Genomic DNA, 19,049 nt, shown 5'->3' on the forward strand with positions numbered 1-19,049 from the left:
AGAAATGCCTTACTTCTTCAGTGTAACCAATCCATCCAATCCATCCAGTCCACCAATACAGAGCATTGAATAAACAGCCAACTGCTGGAGTCATTAAATAACTATGGATGTGCAGTTTACAGCATGGCCTCATCCCACTGCACCACAACGCATGATGCCCCACATATTCACAACACACAATCATAAGAAATATGATTGTGTGAACTTCCCTCAGGATCAATAAAGTATCTATCTATCTATCTAATATTCTGCTGGAAAATTATTTATTGAAAGGGTAACGACACAAAGAATTGAAATGATGTGTTATGTAGCCAAATAACTTTTTTCGAAAAAGAAATGTGCATATCTTGTAACTTGTTCGATACGTATTGCAGCCACCAAATTTATAATGAGAGCGTTTACGAAAAACAATAAAGTTTGTCAGATTATTAACATGAAAGATATTGTATTGCAAATCAGTGGGTGCTGTGTTAATTTACATTTTATACAGTACCTCAACTTTTCTGGAATCAAGGTAGCATTATATAACCTTGACATCTAAAAAAAAACAAAAAAAACGAACAAAACTTGTCACTTGTCAACCTAACTGAGTGTGCAGAGAGCAGCAACGCTGATGCTCTGCAACCTGCATCTTCAGAGCAATGTGACCTCAATCAGGATGTTAATTCTGGACAAATGAAACACATCTGGGAAATATTACAGTCACCTTTCACATTTAATGTTCTGTGTGTGGGACTGTGCTGTGCTCAGCTGCCTGCTGATATCACAGATAAGGAACTAGAGAGAACTTCTTCCCCTTCCCTATGGCTGTGGGAGGCAGCAGAAGTCTCCCCTTACAGTAATGTTTCTCACAGAGACTGATGTCCCCTTCTGACATATTCATATGTAATTGTTTAGCAATTCAAAAATATTCCACCCAGCTACAAATGGAGTGGGGTTTAAAATGAATAGCTTTTCTAAATCAGCCCACATGTTGCTCTTGGTGTAGAAAGGTCAGAGGCTCTGTTGCTGCACAGACTGTGGACCGTTTATCATGGCTTCCTGCCAAACATCCCACCCTCGTCTTTATCTCACCTCCTACACACTCTCACCCCTTTCTCTCTGTCTCTTACCTCGTGTGTGTCGATGCTTTTCCAACTGTAACATGTGTGTGTCTTTGTGAAAAAAAAAAAAATCTGCAAATGACACATGAAAGAATTGCTCTGACATCTGGAACATGGATGTGAGGAAACAGAGTATAAACTTGAGTAAACTTGAGTATCACAATGTTTTTTTTTTTGATACTGCAGCAATTCTCAAAAAATTTTGTGGCTGTGGTTCGGTTTGTGTTTGAGCCCCTGACAGAATACATGGCGGTTTTGTTGCTTATCTTCAACCGTTTGACTCTTTCAGTCCAACGTATCAACACGACAGGAAGGAAGTTAACTTATGCAAAAACACAAAAAACACAGGCCTGTGAAACAATATATCACAATATTTTTGAATCGTAGCCACTGTATCATGATATGTATGGTGTCACCAGATACACAGCTTTAATCTGAAAGCAGGTCGTATTCATCATGGCAGTTTTTCCTCGCCACTGTCGCCAAGTGCTTGCTCAAGGGAGTTGGGTTATCTATATTACAATATAATTAAAGATTTTGTTCTAGACCTGCTCTAATTGGAAAGTGTCATGAGATAACTTTTGTTGTGAATTAGCGCTATATAAATAAAGTGAATTGAATTGAATTATGTCATGTGAGCAACACACATGATTCTCTGACAGTGAAACATTTAAGGAATCACGCTGCTCTTTTTCACACTGAAAAGCAGACTTCTGATCCTTCCCACGACTTCCTTTTAGGTCAGATTTGTCTGGTTTTGCAACACATGCAAATTTATATGAGAAACATACAAGCAGTGGTGAAAAGTATATACATTTAGTTAAGAACTGTGCCTGACTCAAGTGTCAAGGTACCCATTTCCTCTCTACGCTTCTTTATTTCTCCCCTCTGCTTCTTTTCAGAGGGAAACGCTGTGGTTTTTACTCAGTCATTTGGCATCTAGTTAGGACAAGTTACTGTTAAATTCTGCTCCATTCTAACCTGCTCAAACATTAAAAAGCTGCAGTAATGCATCAGTAATAAACTAACCCTGGCAAGAGCCATTCTGCCATCTGATGAGTACGGTTGCTTACTTTTCAAATACATCTTCATGCTAATTTTGCTTGTGCTTTTACTTAAGTACAATTAAGATTATATTTAATATAATATTCGTGGTGGAATTTTCTTTCTTAGACATCATGTGGTTGTGCTACTTAATACTTCTCCATGCTTCACCAGAAGAGAAGACAGAAAAAATGTTTCGGTGTCACTTTAAGTTGAACAAAAAGAAAGAAAGGTTTGAAGATCTTATAAAAACACAGTGCTAACAGGTAAAAAATACTTCTGATATCTTTTGGGGGCTTTTTGCATTGGTTGAACAGCTTTATCTCCTCATAACATACAATAACGTGCAAACCCGCTGAAGATAAGGTCTTTACCGTAAAAAAACCAAACGAACCAGGATGTCCATTTATAGCTTGGTATCTGGTAATATGAGTTCATGAATAAAGAACCAGTGCTGAACTTTCCACATTTTAACTAAAGAGTCAAAAACCTGGAGCGGCCGAAAACACACACTGGGCTCGGTTACACATCCTGCAGACAGGTTTCATGCTATAACTCAATTGTAAGAATTAACACGGTTACACCTTTAAATACCCCCTCCTTTCTCTCCAGGCTTCACTATCTGCGATTGCGCGTCGGTCCTCATTGGCTGTCGGTGATAATCGGACAACAACAGGGCCGAAGGGAGGCAGGAGGGCTGTGGGCAGCATGTTTACAGCTACTCACAGTCCCTAATCAGTTGTTCCAAACGATTGACTCTCTCCGGTGGTTTTCGTTTTCAGGCACACCGAGCTCGTTTTCAGGACGGATAATGTTTTTGAGTCGCACTGTGAGGCTGTCTGCAGCCGCTCTGGATCAGGCTTTCAAGTCAACGGGCTCGTTTCTAGTGCAAGTTAAAGCCAACGGACTGAGGGACGTCACTTTGACATTACGCAAGGCGCACATGTTACAGAGACACCGGTGTTTGTGCGCGTCCGTAGGAGGTGTTGATTCAACTCGTGTGCACCTGGGGAGACAAGCGCCGGACTCGTCGTCTGGTTTTGTAATAACGGAGTGGAGACACTTGGACCGTGTGGCTGCTATAGCTGTGAATCTCTCCAAAGGCGTGCAAAGTGACGCTGGCGATATTATCAGTCAGCCGCTCGTTCGTGCGAGGCGCCACAGCAGCAGCAGCAGAGCAGAGCCGGTGGGTAATGTTGTGTTTACAGGTAACTTGGAGGTTTCCAGTCGACGCTGCTCCGCCAGGACCATGCACACCGCAGCCTCATCCACGAAGAAGAGCGACGCCGACGACAACAAAGGGGTAATTTAAAGTGATCTACTCGAGTGTTTGCCTAACCCCAGTAACCAGTTAATAAGAGCACACAGGTCGGAGGCTGTGTCCACACAGCGGCCCTGTTCAACCGGTGGAGCACTCCCCGTTTGGGTCTGTGTGTTCCGGGAGTTACCAGGACTGAACTCACAATCATGAAATATGCACAAAGCTGCTTGCCTGCCTGTCCTGGCCTCTTCAAGTAAGCTAACAGCCACCATGTAAGCAGGCTTGTTATACAACACGGCATGACGCGCACAGTTGGGCCGTCTACATGTGCAGGAAACTCAAAGCCCGCTGCACAGCAAGTTACTTTGACTTGTCACGGCAGGAAAAACACAGATGGCCTTAATGACAACAAAGGCGGCTCAGTATCATCCAAGTGTAACAGCAAACAAGCGCGCACAAATGACAGGAACTCCACAAGTGGAATACAGCGATCATTTATACACCTGTGAGCTTCCTGCTGTGACATGTCAAAATGTCTGCTGTGCAACCGATCCACTGACCGGCATTCACAACGTGAACGTGAGCTGGCAGCGTGTCATTTACCGAGCTGAGAGAGAGAGAGAGCCCATGCTGACTCACTGTACAAGTCCTGACCGTACAAACTGCACTGCAAAACGAATTCTGGTTCCTTTTTATAGAAAGCCACAAGACTGGCTCATTTTGTCTGACCACATCTATTTCTATGCGGACGTAAATTCCGCGAGCACTTGGGCACGTGTTCTGTCAGTGGTGAGGGAGCAGCAAACAAAAATGTGGGCGAGCAAAGAGCAGTTTTTGCAAGGCACAAAAAACGCTTCTACTACTACACGTGTGTTCTGTAATATCTTTGGTGTTATGAAGGCTGAACACACCAAACTACAAAATTATTAGGTTAGATAAATTACACAAGAATAAGAGTCCACGGCCTCGCTGCTGCCCACAACGCCACTCCACTGGCAACAGTCTCGTCAGATATTCAGGTGTGTTATGGAGCCTCGATCTACAGGCCTCAAGCAGAGATGAAGAGCTGCAGAGGTCTGCTAAGCTCACTGAAGTCTAATGCTAACAAATTAAAAAAAATGAAAGAGTTTGGACCTAACTGATGCTGCCTCAAGTGACATCACTTCATCAGGTTTCCCATGGCTCCCTGCAGAGCCACAAAGGGTTTTATGCAGCTTTTTGTTGTCGTACTACACAGCTGTTTTCTCTGATTCATGTTTAGTTCAGTTTAATTCCTTTTAGAGCTGACAGCTAGCAGTCTTTTTTTAAAAATCATTTCTGCTTGAGCCTCTGGCGTTTCCCCCTCCTGCTCTGTCTGCATACGTGTGTCTTTGTCTGCGTTTGCACATCATTGTGACTTTGCATATCTGCATGGGATTTCAGGCCTCTGAAAAGTTGTTATCAGACACAGCAGTGCCACTGTTCTCCTCCCATACACCCTCCCTGGCACAACTTTGGCTGCTCACTCACATGACCCGCCTTTACTTTGAGCTTGGCCTGACTCGCTTCTGAAAAGCAAAGGCCTGCTCCCTCACCCACTGTGGCCTTTCTATTGTCCATTGTTGGCAGGACAACAAATATGTCACCAAGACTGTGGCTTCATCCAGGGGGCTTGGGCCAAAATTTAGCAAGACAAATTATAGTACAGAGAAAAGATCAGCTTGTTTTTCTCCTCTTCCCTTCTTTGTGATTATTTGTCTGCCTCAGGCCTACGAGGACAGACCTCTTGAAGCGAGCAGAACGTCAGGCAGACGGATATGAATTGAAGCTGCACTGTATGTTAGACCAAGTGAATACACTGCAGGATATGTCAGGTGAAAATATTGCATCTCAACCAATAATACACCAATGGAATGCTTTCATTTTTCAAACTGAATATAAAAGTAAAATAAGCCAAATAAGTTACCGACTTCAAATCAATGGAACAGGTTTTAAATGGAGAACAGTTGTGCAATGAACATGCTGCAATACATGTTTTAGCTGTGAATCTTTGCACCATTCAGCACATTACTCTATCCTGTCAGTCCTAAGGATGTTGCATATGCAAAACTCCAGCTCGCTTTTCCGCTTTTCTAAGACATATTTACTTTCTATTTAGAGTATCACCATTGCATCTCCTCCCCAGTCTTTCATTTATTCATTCATTAGTATGAAAAATATGCTCAGTCACATTCTACCAGCCCACACTTAGTCCTCATCGCTGTTCAAGTTGACTTGGTAGTCTACCATACACCTCATGTTAAAGGGGTCACTGTAGGCGGTACTCTTTGTACTAAGTTGTTGCTGTTTGGGAGGTAAAATGTCAATATTTCATCTAAAAATAGGTTCATCCCATGAAGGCCTGAGCTACTTCCTGTTTTCTCTGAGCGATTGTGTTCCCTCTTGGCATGTGTATTTGAACAACATGAAACCATGCCCTCCTGCCAGCTGCCATTTTTGCTGCCTCAGTCTAACAGCCCTATCAAATGAAAAAATAATGGTTGAATATGGGCAGTAAAGCAGAAATACTTTTCTACTTACTATCTTTAATCATTATGAAACCTGCAATTAACCTGAAAAGGCCCCATAAAAGACATTTAGTAATTGCATTTGGTTTTGAGGGAGCATTAGCATTAGGCTTATTTTTGAACATAAAAACCAACCCTGGTGCACATCTTCAGCCTTGACCCTTTGAAAACACTTACCACGCTGTAATACCTGTTGTACAGGTCCTGCTACATTATGTGTGACTACTCTTGTAAAATGCAGCACTTGAGGCTTTACTCAGAGGGAGGATTATGTGCATTTACATGCAGTACTCTTAACATGCTGCAGGCTTTCTCTCTTTTTTATGAGACTCCGGCTTCACTCGCTGCTCTGTGAGTCACATCTACAGCATCAGTGCTTTGTTGTGGCTCTTGTTGTTGTAGTTCACTAATCTGTTTTATTGCCAGCACTCGCTGCAGCGACCTGCCTGCTCGCTGCTTCATGTCAGACAGCTGGATTGTGTCTGCTGCTTGTTCATCTTGGAGAGTGTTGTGACTGAAGGTCACACACACAGAGTAGTGTGTGTGTGTGTGTGTGTGTGTGTGCATGTTTGCGCTTACGAGAGGCTCTTTGTGTGTGTGTGCATGTAAGAGAGAGTGATAGACTTGTGTGTGTGAAAAGCTAAAGTGATTACGAGAAAGATAAAGTGAACTACTTAAGCACACAGCAGCAGTCTGTGTTTAATCAGCTGTCTCTGGTGCACAGTGAATGGAGGAAGCTCATAAAAGTCCAGATTTTGTTTGACCTCACCTTTGAGCCAGATGACACACAATCACAGCACATAGCACATTGTGATGATGTGTGAATTTCTATATCTGACCTAAACATAAGAAAATAATGTTTGGTGTAGCTCAGTTTGAAGTCTAATATACAACTATTGTTTGGTGATTCTGTAGAATCAGGAAAAGTAAGCTCCGGATTTAAAGATAAAACCTCTGATTTTGGCATTTGTTTTGATAAGCTGTAATCAGATATTGTTCTAGCTCTCAGAGTTGTGAACACTATTACAATCCTTGTAGATATCGATCAGCAAGTGAGTATCAGTTTGACGTCAGTGTCAACACTCATTTAGCACTTTGACCTTGTTTGACAATAAAGTATACAGTATACCAACCCCTGACACACATCACAAACTCATAAAGTGGATGGTATTTTTGAAGGACAGAACTGTTGGAGTGTTTATATTCAAGAAATGGTCAAAACTGTGACATCAGTTAAGCCAGAAATGAAGCCTCTGGCTCGAAGCTCGTCAGTTCTGAATATGAATTGGAAAATGATTTTGTATGCAGAATGGAACTGTTTATGCTCTTTGCCATTCATATCTTTGTTTTTGTCTAGACGTGCACTCTGTCTCCTTACAGACGCATTCACCAGGGATTGATTCTCAGTTCATCCTTCCTTTTCACAGTGCCTGCTCACTTCCTCCTCTTTTGCTCTCTCCTCTTTTTTTTGTCCAGGAGGAGCAGAATTTAAAGGAGGCCTCAACCACTTCCTCATCTACCACAAAAGCCCCAGGGGAACCAGAGCCAGAGGGAGGAAAACCCAGCAAGACCCAGCAGCTAAAGAAAGTCTTTAAGGAGTATGGAGCCGTGGGAGTTTCCTTCCACATCGGCATCTCCCTCATGTCGCTGGGAATGTTCTACGCCCTTATATCCAGGTAACAAAACAGCAGATCATTGCTTTTTCTACAGGAGGGTGATCAGAAGCCACATATGACTTTCAATTTTAAAAAAAATGTGAAAACTGTTCAATGCATACCATGACCTTATTTGGTCAGATTTTCTTGTTTTGTAGTGTAATGTATTTTTTTCTTATTCTCTTCAATAAATATCATTCAATATAAAGTCATGATATGTTTAAAGAGTCAAAGACTAAGAGCATCTTTCTTAGCCAAAGGAGGAATATTTTGAAGAAAAGAGAGATTTCTGTAGTCACCATAAATCATAATAGTCTACATCAATCATACACAAGGTAAAAATATTCTGAAATTCTCCTTGAGTATTTTCAAAGTATTTTGGCTAATGTAGGGAAAAAAAAACTCCCTGGGACAAAAGGCGATGAAGCAGGCTGAAGAAAAATAACTCTGGAGTGCATCAGACATCACTCACTGATATTACCCAGCACTGTGAGAGCATTCAAGTATAACATTTCTTTCATGCCTAATGACATGCATAGAAAATGACTGACTCACAGGCTGCTGTTACACAAAGGAATGCAAAATGTCTGGTACAAATTGGCAGCAAATGGGACCCCGTTATGAGACAAAGCACAGTAAAGGACTCTTGAAAATGTCCCCTCAATCAGCCACATTATACTGATGCTGCTGTTGTAGAAATACTACTTACTGTGCTGATTTAGAGACAGACATCAAAATTATATTGCACACTTGAATAAAACATGAGTTAATTTCCTCATCTTGCAAGTGTTTTTTTTGTTTTTTTTTTTAAAGATTTTACAACCGTACAAGCAGAATTTAAAATCTTAACACTACATTCAGCTATCCCGTGCACTTTGTAAACTTCTATTGATGGTGACAGACGGTGAAAGGCAAAAGCAGCTCAGCACAACAAGAGTATCAGCCCAGACAATTTTCAGGCTCCCTGTCTGTTGTTCTGGCCACATGCCAGGCATTTAAATGCCAGAGTCTTGGCAGAGATTATTTGACAGCTTAGGGATTTCCTTGTATAACTGATAATGGCCCTTGATGTGAAAACTGACTCTGTAGCTAGCAACCGTTGAGAATTATCACTGTGCGGCCACAGAGCATTCGGCCTGCTATAGAGCTGTGTGCTGGGTAAACAGTTGTCAGGGTGCAGATGGATTTTTGTATTTAGCCGACTGAAGTTTGCTGAGTGCAACAGAGCTGTTAATGTGTGTGTGTGTGAGAGAGAGATGCTGTATCGACTGAAGCAGCACTAAGCCTGGTGTTAGCACATTCTTTGCATATTTATTTCCCCGAATAGCTCGGATGAAAATGCCTCAACTCTACAAAACTGTCTCATAAAAGGCAAAGATACATGCAGCTTGTTAAACCCACTTTGGTTTGTGTGATGTCATTCTTACAATGCCTCTTGCGCTTATCAGTTAAATGGGCCAAAAGGCTGTAAAATAAACCATTATACAACAGTCTTCATTGGACACATCTCCCTCTAGTGGTGATAAAGGTGACTTACACTTTTAACCACTTGTTCAGAACCAAAATGAGGAACAGTCTCTACGGTAACAAAGAGTGAGCGGCGTGAGACTTTTAGGATTTATTCTTTTGGGATGAAGTCTAAATGTTGATTTATGTTGGATTTGTTCTCTAGTGAATCTTTGTATTGGGTTTGTGGACTGTAGAAACCTGAACTTAGAAAGTTACCTTGTTGTTAAGCTGCATGAAGGTTTTTATGGCTTAGGCTATGATTATTTCGAAAGATAATTTCAGCTGACGTGCACTTAAGAGTTGTGTGTTATACCAGGAATCTGGTTAACACACACACATGCTGAGGATGTCATAGTCTGAAACATCTGTGTGTGTAGTGGACTGCTGTCAGTAGTGAACACAAAAAGTAGGAAGACAGTTTGTGAATGATAGTCTAATATATAATTTCTGTGTGTTTCCAACCAGTTTTCTGTGTCATTTGTCTCCCCAGTGGGATCGATATGGCAGCTCTGCTTTGCAAACTGGGCTTCAGCGAGGCAGTCGTTCAGTCTAAAATGGCAGCAGGGACGAGCACGTTCGTCTTGGCCTACGCCATCCACAAGCTCTTCGCTCCGGTTCGCATCAGCATCACTCTGGTGTCGGTGCCTCTCATCGTGCGCTACTTCAGAAAGACTGGCCTCTTTAAACCACCTACACCTGCACCCTGATGGCTCTTCTTTATTCCTCCTCTGCCTCATTAAGCAACAAACATCCTGACTGTTAGTGGCCATAATTAAAGGGCCTGTACATATCCTTACTCGTCTGCCTTCATCTGTCCTCTGTGGTTAATTCAGGTGAAACGTTTTCCTACATTAGTTCTTGTTGTTAAAGAATCAAAGTGTTAAATTGTGTTTCTGCAGGATTAAAAAGTCTGAAGTCTATTTGAAGTCATGCCTTAATATATGTGCATTCAAAAAAAAAACAAAACAAAAAAAAACGTAACAAAGTCTGAATAAGCACATATTTATTTACAATCAGAAGTACCATCAGGGATTTTAACTTTCAGTCCTAAGCTATTTTAGTAGGCAGATTTGCCTCGTAATGCTGTGAAGGTTAGCTGACTCAGCCATGTTCTGGTGTTGTGTGAATCAGCAGAATAATTTGGGTTGTCTCCGTCTCCTACCTCTCTCTCCTTACGCAGCTCAGACTCTCCCTCTCCCTGTCTTACACTCTGTTTTGTTTCTCTCCTGTTTCCCTCGTCGTCTCTCCTGGCATACATTTTACTCCCTTTGCTGTTCTTCCTCTCTTTTTGCCTTTCTTCCCTTCTCATTCCTTGCAGCTGCCGCAGCCCTAACATTAAAGTACAGTAATCTCTGAGTGAAGCTGATTGTAGTTCTTTGCAAGCTTTGGATGAAGAATGTTAGTTTGTTAAGGGTTTTATCCTGACTGAATGGACCATATTTAACTATTAAAAAGGGATGTTCTCTTTTATATTTGGTGTGTTTTTGCTATGAAATACCATATTACACAATAAACAGTGAACACTGTGGAACATTTAGCAGATATAGAGAATGAATACAGGTCAGAACACCTTCAAGTCAATAATGTTTTTCTGCATGTACCGGGGGGGGGGGGGGGGGGGGGGGGGGGGGGGGGGGGGGGGGGGGGTGTTGTTTGCTTACAGGTCAGCCATATCAAAATTGATATTTTTGGCCTCTGGGAGCTGCTGAAACAAGCTGTAAACACAAATCTACATCAGTTAAGCAGGTTTTTAGTAACCCAGTTTTATTCTTCATGGAAGCACATATAGATATCCAGGTTGCTTTGTACTTTTATCAGGTTTGTACAGGAATTCCCAGCAGATACAGGAAAAAGTTTTAGTTTCAAAGTCACTTCACATACACAGAAAGTGAGGGGGGACCAAGGCCGGTTCTCAAAGCTGCATTCAGTTGCACTTCTTGTGCTTTACCACACTGGGGAGCTCCTGTGCTGTACTTTCCCCATTGCTCTGATGCAACCGCATCATACAGCTCTCATCTCTCAGAAGATCGAATGTCTTTGTACTCTTAATGTCTCCAAGACAGATGCAAGCATCATATCACAAGAAGGCACATCACTCCTCGTGCTCACCAAACTTTAAGTGTTAAGTGTTAATGTGACTGATTGGTGTCTAGCAAACACTGATGGAGTCAGCGTACGCAGTTTGTCAGATTAGTCAAAACATAAAAAATGTACAATATTTTTGTCACACATGATAACTGGCTAATACTTCAACTTGAAACACAAGCCATAAAAAATACTGTCATGACGCAACATCATATGTTTCCTCAGGGACTAGGTCATCATACACTGACCAGGTTTAGTCCTCATAAGAATTCATTATTTCTGGCAGCATGTTATCACAGCAGTTATGGTGCCATCTCTCTCTCTTTTTTCCTTGAAAGTTTGATGGGTCAGCCAGCACAGCAAGCAAACCTCAGCTGGTGTGGTGTCCCTGAAGACGTGCAGTGCACTGAATGGTAGCTGCCTTGAACAAGACCTTTATCACCTCCCTCTCTCTGTGTATGAGTGCGTGCGCTTCTTGGCCCGGTAAATAATTCATTCAGGAGAACTGTATAAGGAGTACTAAGAGTGGTGGTCTGTGGCAGATATCAACCCCGGTTTTTCAGGAATAGGCACTTTGGCAGCACTGTGACATGAACTGATACAAACTGGTGTCACACGCGCGCACACACACACACACACACACACACACAGACAAGAAGGAGGAGGAGAAGCCTGGGCCTCATTACCCATGATGAGGACAGGGAGCTGCCATCGCCTCTCCATCCCCTGCATGTCCCCCATGGCTAGGAACAAATTGGTGACAGCGCTCCTAGACACTCTGTCGGGTTACCTGCAATGCACTGGGCTCTGTCAGGCTCCTCTCCTTCCACACTGCTGTGCATTTGCATATCAGTGTGTCTGTGCTCGTGTTTGTGCGTGTGGACAGAAAGTTAGCAAACACACACAAGAGAAAGAGGAGAGCACATCAGCTCCTTGCTTGGCCCAGAACTGAGTCGTGATACGGGGGCAACACTTCATCTGGTCGGCCTCGGGTTTGTTGAGGGTCCCCCCCCTGCATAAGCATATGAGGGGTTCAAGGGGGTTCAAATCCTTGCCTCAGCTCCTGACCCGTGCCCACTGCACCTTTTTATTAAAAGTCATGCAACACTGTCAGCGTCTGTCACAGCAGCACGCAGAGTGCATCTATTATGGCTGCATTTCTGACACAGGAGTTGGAATGCGTGTGTGTGTGAGTGTGTAGTAGTTGCAAAGTGCTGATGCATGCAGTGATATATGAACATATCGCAGCAGCACACACACACTTTCTCTCTCCCTCACATACACACCTGGTATGCACACTCAGACGTGCTTCCTGACAAGCTGCCCCCCAAATACTTGCACCTTCTTTTATTTAATTTCTTCATTATTATTTTTTCTTTCTATTTCCTCTCAGTCATTCTCTGCACCTGCTCATTATCTCACCTCATTACCTTTCCCCTACCATCTCCCCATCTCCTGACCTGCTCAGTAAATTTGTTAGCCCTTCAGGAGTGTCAGTGTCTAGACGGAGAGGCATATTCTGTCAACCTCGCAGGTTCAAAGACATCCTGTGAATTTCTTTACAGGAAAGGCTGGCGTAAAGTTTCAAGGTGCACACTATCATACACACTCCGTACACAAACACACACTTATTTTCTCTCTCTCTCTTGCCTTCTCACTATCCTCCACCTGCCTCTTTTTGCTTACACTCTCTTTTCCTCAAATTTTTTTGGCCACTCCTCCTCTTCTTCTCCTCCACACACACACACACACACAAACACACAAACACACACACTCTCTCTCTCTCTTTCACTCCAGCATCTCTTGCTCTTTCTCTTCCTCCCTCCTCCTATCTCTCCTCTCCTGTCTCCGAGTTAAGTTTAGCAGATGCACCTGATGGCAGCATCATCCTGGAGCACCTGTCAGCTGTCTGCCTTCATCACGGCTCCTCTGCTGCCACAGGGGCCACGGGGAAGTAAACCTGGAGACAGTCGCTACCATCAACAGCTGCATCTTATTAGTTTAAACACCGGTGCCAGTCAATTTCCACCAGATATGCGTGTATTTATTATTATCATTATTTTTATTTTTTGTGCACGTCACCCCCTCCTCATTCTCATTGCTCCTTGGGATTCAGAAGCTCAGCTGTTAAATGTGAGCAATTATAATCGAGCAGAGAGGGAGGCAAGGTTGGATACGAAGAGGCAGAGACTTTATCTATCCGGTGACAAAGAAGAAGGGGGAAGATGAGGCAGCAGCCATGAGTTGTCAAGGTGTTTTTGGCAGTTGTGGATTATGTTTTTCACTGTGTTACTGTAGCTTAGCTGAGTGCCTGTCACCTGTCTAACAGGCAGCTAGGTCATTCACTTTGTGCTTTGTGTTAATGCAGTTCTTCAGAATACCAGGCGCAGTGTTCTGCAACACAAAATAATACTGAGAGTTTGTCGTCAGGGGATTCACAATAACATTTTCAAAAAAGACTACACAGAGACACTGGGAATGAAAATATTGATTTGGCTGAAGGGCTAATGGGATTTATTTCCACAAAACATTTCCAACTGAAGATTTACTCACAATAAACATAAAACATATCAAGCTTTAGATAAAAGACTGAAAGCAAAATGAAACAGAACCAAATAAAAGTAGAAAAACACTTAAGTCTGCAAAAGATAAGCATTTACTTTAGAACACACTGTATTATAGTTGCATGTAGCTGTAAGGACTTTCTTTAGGTGTTCATTGATGTACAGTGTTTGTCAGCAACATAATTCACCCCGTGAATAGATACTCAGTATTATTACTGAATATCTATTCACTAGTTATTATATTTTTCTATATTGTCATTACTGACTACCAATATCATAGTTGGCAGTTCAGGTGCTGGTTATTATATATTTGATTAATCTATAAATGATTCTTATCCAGGTAAAGCTTTCACAGATGTTTCGCAATGTGTTGCCTTCTGGTTTATCTTATTCTGTTTCCTTCCTACATATATTGTTCATTGTACAGAAAATTTTCACTAAGCAGTGGGGATGCCGAGCCTGGAAATAATTTCCTCAATCCATTCCACTTGGCAGCATTTGCATTGCTGGTGGAAATTGTTGAGATTTACCATCTCATTGCCTCTTATATCAGATTTACCATTTCATTACACATTAAAAAGAGGGACTCTTGTTTAGGGGAACTCACATGTTTTTTTTCTTTCAATAAAAGATTAGTTTACAGTATGTTTGCCAAGTTGCCATGTTACGTCCTTTAAGGGAAAATCAAAACAGAAGACACCGTGCACAGACATTTTCAGTTATCAGGCTCAGTTATTTAACCTCTTATTTGGACGTTAAAACAAACATGTCCATTTTTGTTTTATTCACACATGTGGTACAATATAAAAACTGTGTCTACACATAACTATGGCAACTATTTCAGGCCAAATACAAATTAGAAAGAAGCCCTGCAAGACCTAATGAAAGTGCACCAACTGCAATACACTAGCTGTGCCACTAATTTTTAGCACTGAAGCTTGTGACTAAAATGTTATCTGAACAGAGAGAAATCAAGGCCAAAAATAATAAGACCCAACAACAGTATCATCTTTTTTGACAGATTACATATAATGATAACATCTTGCTCAAGGACTCCCTGACAAAGACGGAAACTGAACATGTGGCCTTCAGATTTCCAGACAAAAGAGTTCACAACCGCCTTCAGTTACTTGGACATTATAATAATGTTAAGCAATATACCAGTAATCTAATGACTTCACAGTAGAACAAACCATAATCCCAAATCAATAATTACAGAAGATATGAAACAGTATTTCAAAATCACCTGGCTAGGAGGATCAGCCATAGTCGGTCCGTTTACACTTCGGGAGAGGAGTGAGTCAAAACTACAGCAAGTGCAGAAACAGCACAGTAAAGCACTGCTGAGATGTCATCACCGATCGAAGTCTGTTTGCCTGTTCACACTTCATAATGAATGCATCTCATAAATCCTCCCTAAATGATTCCTCCTCAAATGATTCCCACAGCTCAGACTGTCTGCTCAGTGGAGGGCGCTCATGGATCAAACAATTAACAGGAAACCAGGTCGGGGTGACGAGCGGAGGGCAACAAGCTCAGGCCCCGGACCATCACCCTGCCCCAACCCACCACCCTCTGCAGACCTAATGGAAAGCAAACAGACAGACAATTTCTTTCAATTAGCCCAAACTGGCCGACCCAATAAATTTTAGTTTGTTCCTCAAGACGTAAGGGCCCTGTTGCATGTCCTGCTGAAAATGAAGACTAATGGGGTATTGTGGAGCTGCTGAGTGCTTGATTTTGTGCTACTATACCAGTCACCCTGCTCTTCTTCCCCACCCCTCCCCCCACCTTCCCTCTTTCCTAGGCTAACTGGAATCAGTGCTGACCAGGCACAACACAAACGTTGAATACATTTATTCACGACTTGGATTCATTTTCTGTTTTAAGCATTATTCCTTAGTAGTTAGGCGGAGCTATTCATCACAGTTTGACAACAGCTGTGAACATAACCATTGTTCACCCTCAGTGTCAGCCAAAGTGATGGCCTGCAGAGTAAGACTCAGCCACTCAGCTGCCTGTTGAAGTACTCCAAGTTCTTTTTTTTTTAAATTTAATATACAGCATATTTTATCTGAATTTAGAGCCATAATTAAAACTGAAATTTTGTTGTGGCCACTGAATAGTTCAGTGCCTTACTATTATTTTTCTGCATGCTAAAGGTATTCGGATTGCTTACTGAAGCAGCAATACCACACTGTAGAAATACAAGTAGAGGACAAATTGTACTTACATAAAAGTGCATAAGTATAAGTAGAAAAATTTACACTTCACTCTATGTCCATCTCTTTAACATTTATAACAAGAAGACAAACATTTAGTAAATCGTTTTTGACACAGGACAGGACATAAGGACAGTTTTTACTACAGTTTTTACTATCCCATAAAAACACGTTCAGTATTATTCCAATTGTATTTTATTATATTGTCATTCATCATCTTTTTATTCACCAGCCTTCACTTATGGGTGCCCACAGGAGGAGTTGTATCATTGTTCTTCAATATATCAATAAACCCATTTTTATATCTGCTTAAAATCACATTATAGTGTGCTATTAACCATTTAGCAAATGTTTGTATACTGCTTATATAAATGAATAAGGGTACTTGAAGTACAGAAAGTACTCACTATGTCATTATTATATTTTAATTTTAAAACTGATACTGATATGTGTAAGGAACATTTCACAGTTGTTGGTAGGTGGTGCTAACTTTAATTTCTACTTTAGAATATTTTATATAGTTATAAAGCTGTTTTAAGAATATTTTTGTATGTAAAATAATTTCACGAGTAACTGTAGCAGCAAAAAAAAAAAATGTAGTAAAAAGTATAAATGTTCCCTATGAAATTTAGGGAAGAGAAAATACAACACAGAATGAATTTTGAAAACTCAAGTACAAGTAGAAGTACATTGGGTACATTGTTGAGAGCAGTTTTTTGGTTGAGGTTAGATGAGATAAGCATAAAAAAAAAACAAAAAAACAAAACACTGGTGTGAGCCACTTTTCCTTTCAAAAAACGAATGTAACAGCAATGCCAATAACAACAATAAAGATGAATAATTTGAGGTATATTTGCCATCAAATGCTGACACATGGGAGATCCTCGGGCCACGTTGGTTGATGGGGGGAGAAACAAAGTTGCTTTGTCATAGAGAGAAATATTAACTACAAGTGAACAGGGGGCAAGGAGACATTGATTTTACAATTCAGGACTCAATCAAAAAGAATTATGGATGGCAATACTACTGTGGTTTGCCTGTGCTGCTCATTAAGCTTAACATCCATAGTGTATGTCTCCCCCCTGGCAATGTAGGAATAAGATTTACAGGAGCAGGTTAAATACAGTTCAATACTTCAGAGAGGTGAAGTCACATGATGTCTAATAAAGGTGGAATTAGGCCGAGGCAAAACTGGGGGGAAAAGGAAGTGGTATCAGAGGGGAAACAGAGGAAGAGGAAGTGGAACAGATAGAAAAAGGAGGAGAAGGAAGAGCAGAAAGGAGGATGCTCACAAACAGAGAGACAGAAGGAGAGAGAAAAAGAAAGAGAAATGCCATTATTATAGCCTGAACAGATAAACTATGCATCAAAGTGTAGCGTTTATTGAAAAACCATTTTAATGTGTGCTTTGGGGGCATGAAAATGAGAGCCCTACATTCAAACACATCAATACAACACTGCAGTGGCCAATGTATTATTTTTTTTTCTTCTTCTTCTTTTCCCCAAGACTCCCAATCAGATCTTGTGGCTCCCTGCAGGCTTTTATGCCAGCCACAAATGGTGCGACTGCCAGACTGACAAACATGCAATCACTCAGAGTGGAGAGAGGCAAAAAAAAAAAAAGCCTCTCACCAGACTCCTATCACAAAGGCCCTTTTAATAAGCCCATGAAAAAGAGCAAGTAACCCTTTGTAATGATTTCATTAAATGCCCTCATCACACCTGGAGATAATTCCATTATGATTGTGGCAATAAAATGAGGTTTTCATCAAGACCCGCAGACAGAAGGAGGGAAAGCTATTATTCCTCTCATATTCAGATATGACGTTGCCTCTAATATTATGATATTAGGCTATTTGGCAGAATTTATGACACTCAAGTCAATCCATAATGCTTGTAGAGAGTTTCCCCACTGACAATACCAGCGACTTTTAATGTGCCTCACGCTGCACCCATGGAGGGATAATAGTTTGTGGTATTAGAAATCGCACACACAATAAAGAAACTGCATTGTTTTTGTTGATACCTTATATTCTAAGCAAGTGAAGGATCTCATTTTAGGACCCTGGGTAGGAACTAAAACAAATCAGATCAGCTGACTTAGTTTCTTCTCCATCCCCCCTCCACCTTTTACATATTTTTTGCCTTAATAAACCTAAAGCAGGTGTTAAAGATATGCAGCACCTATAAATCAAAGAAAGGTGTAGAACTCTTCCTTTGGGAAATGTGAATTCATCATCAATCACACTTCAGGATAGTGGCAAAAAGGACAAGTGACGTTTTTCTCTGATGGACTTGCACTAAAGCTGGTCTAATAGAGTTTGTGGGCCAGAAAACCAAAATAATAAATTAGACAATCTAATGCTCTGTGGGTCTGTCACGACAAGCATCACCTTTCACATCTGACTCATTGTTAATATTAAAATATCGATTAGTGTATCTTTAAATAAATATTCCAACTGTATTTTTTGCCTCAGTCAGGATAAACACAAACTATGGGAAATCAGGTCAAACCTACAAAACGTAACAGGAAAAGGAAAAACTAGAGAAAGGGAAAAGGAAAAGAAAGAGAGTTTCATTACAAAGTGTACCAAAACAGAACTTCAGCTCTGCCACAATTCTGTCAGCTGGCAGTGTGGAGCTACAGTATGTGAATCTCTACAGAACTTATATTATTGTTACAAAAATTCCGGTACGGCAAAGAAAATGTGACAAAGGAGAAACAGTGAGGATACTGTGTGCTGTCTGTAGGAATTGGAAGCTATGTGTTTTTGGCATTCATGTCACAGCCCTTTTGAAAAATGCATCAAAGCAATTGCAGAACTCGTGGGACTGGGTTTGGGCACACAAAGTCGTGACCATCATCCAAACCTCAGTGGTGAGGGTGGAAGGGAGCTGCTGCTTATAGTGGAGGGTTTGAAATGTGCTACTGTGCCACTTAATAATAAAAACAAGCGCCCTGCCAGACCATGGTAACACAGATTCCTGTAATTTCTGTGGATGAGCCTGTTTAGATGTAAAATGTGGGTATATGTGTGCATGCTTGATATGCTACCGTGT

General features: G+C 41.3%; 1 protein-coding gene across 1 annotated transcript; it reads left to right on the forward strand.

Moving 5' to 3' along the window:
• Positions 1-2,762: 2,762 nt before the first annotated feature.
• On the forward strand, positions 2,763-10,588 carry fam210b (family with sequence similarity 210 member B). Its single transcript, XM_046383220.1, has 3 exons — positions 2,763-3,450; positions 7,431-7,630; positions 9,609-10,588. The coding sequence occupies exons 1-3, from the start codon at positions 2,959-2,961 to the stop codon at positions 9,823-9,825; spliced, it is 909 nt and encodes a 302-aa protein (XP_046239176.1). The 5' UTR covers positions 2,763-2,958; the 3' UTR covers positions 9,826-10,588.
• Positions 10,589-19,049: the final 8,461 nt, after the last annotated feature.

The sequence above is a fragment of the Scatophagus argus genome, chromosome 3 (assembly GCF_020382885.2).
Source record: "Scatophagus argus isolate fScaArg1 chromosome 3, fScaArg1.pri, whole genome shotgun sequence".
NCBI lineage: Eukaryota > Metazoa > Chordata > Actinopteri > Scatophagidae > Scatophagus > Scatophagus argus.

What these genes read in the sequence shown, in the direction of transcription:
- fam210b (XM_046383220.1), top strand. Translation starts at nt 2,959, where the DNA reads ATGTTTTTGAGTCGCACTGTGAGGCTGTCTGCAGCCGCTCTGGATCAG. An exon ending in ACGCCGACGACAACAAAGGG is followed by an intron (nt 3,451 to 7,430) that starts GTAATTTAAAGT and finishes TTTTTTGTCCAG; the next exon opens with GAGGAGCAGAATTTAAAGGA. An exon ending in TTCTACGCCCTTATATCCAG is followed by an intron (nt 7,631 to 9,608) that starts GTAACAAAACAG and finishes TTGTCTCCCCAG; the next exon opens with TGGGATCGATATGGCAGCTC.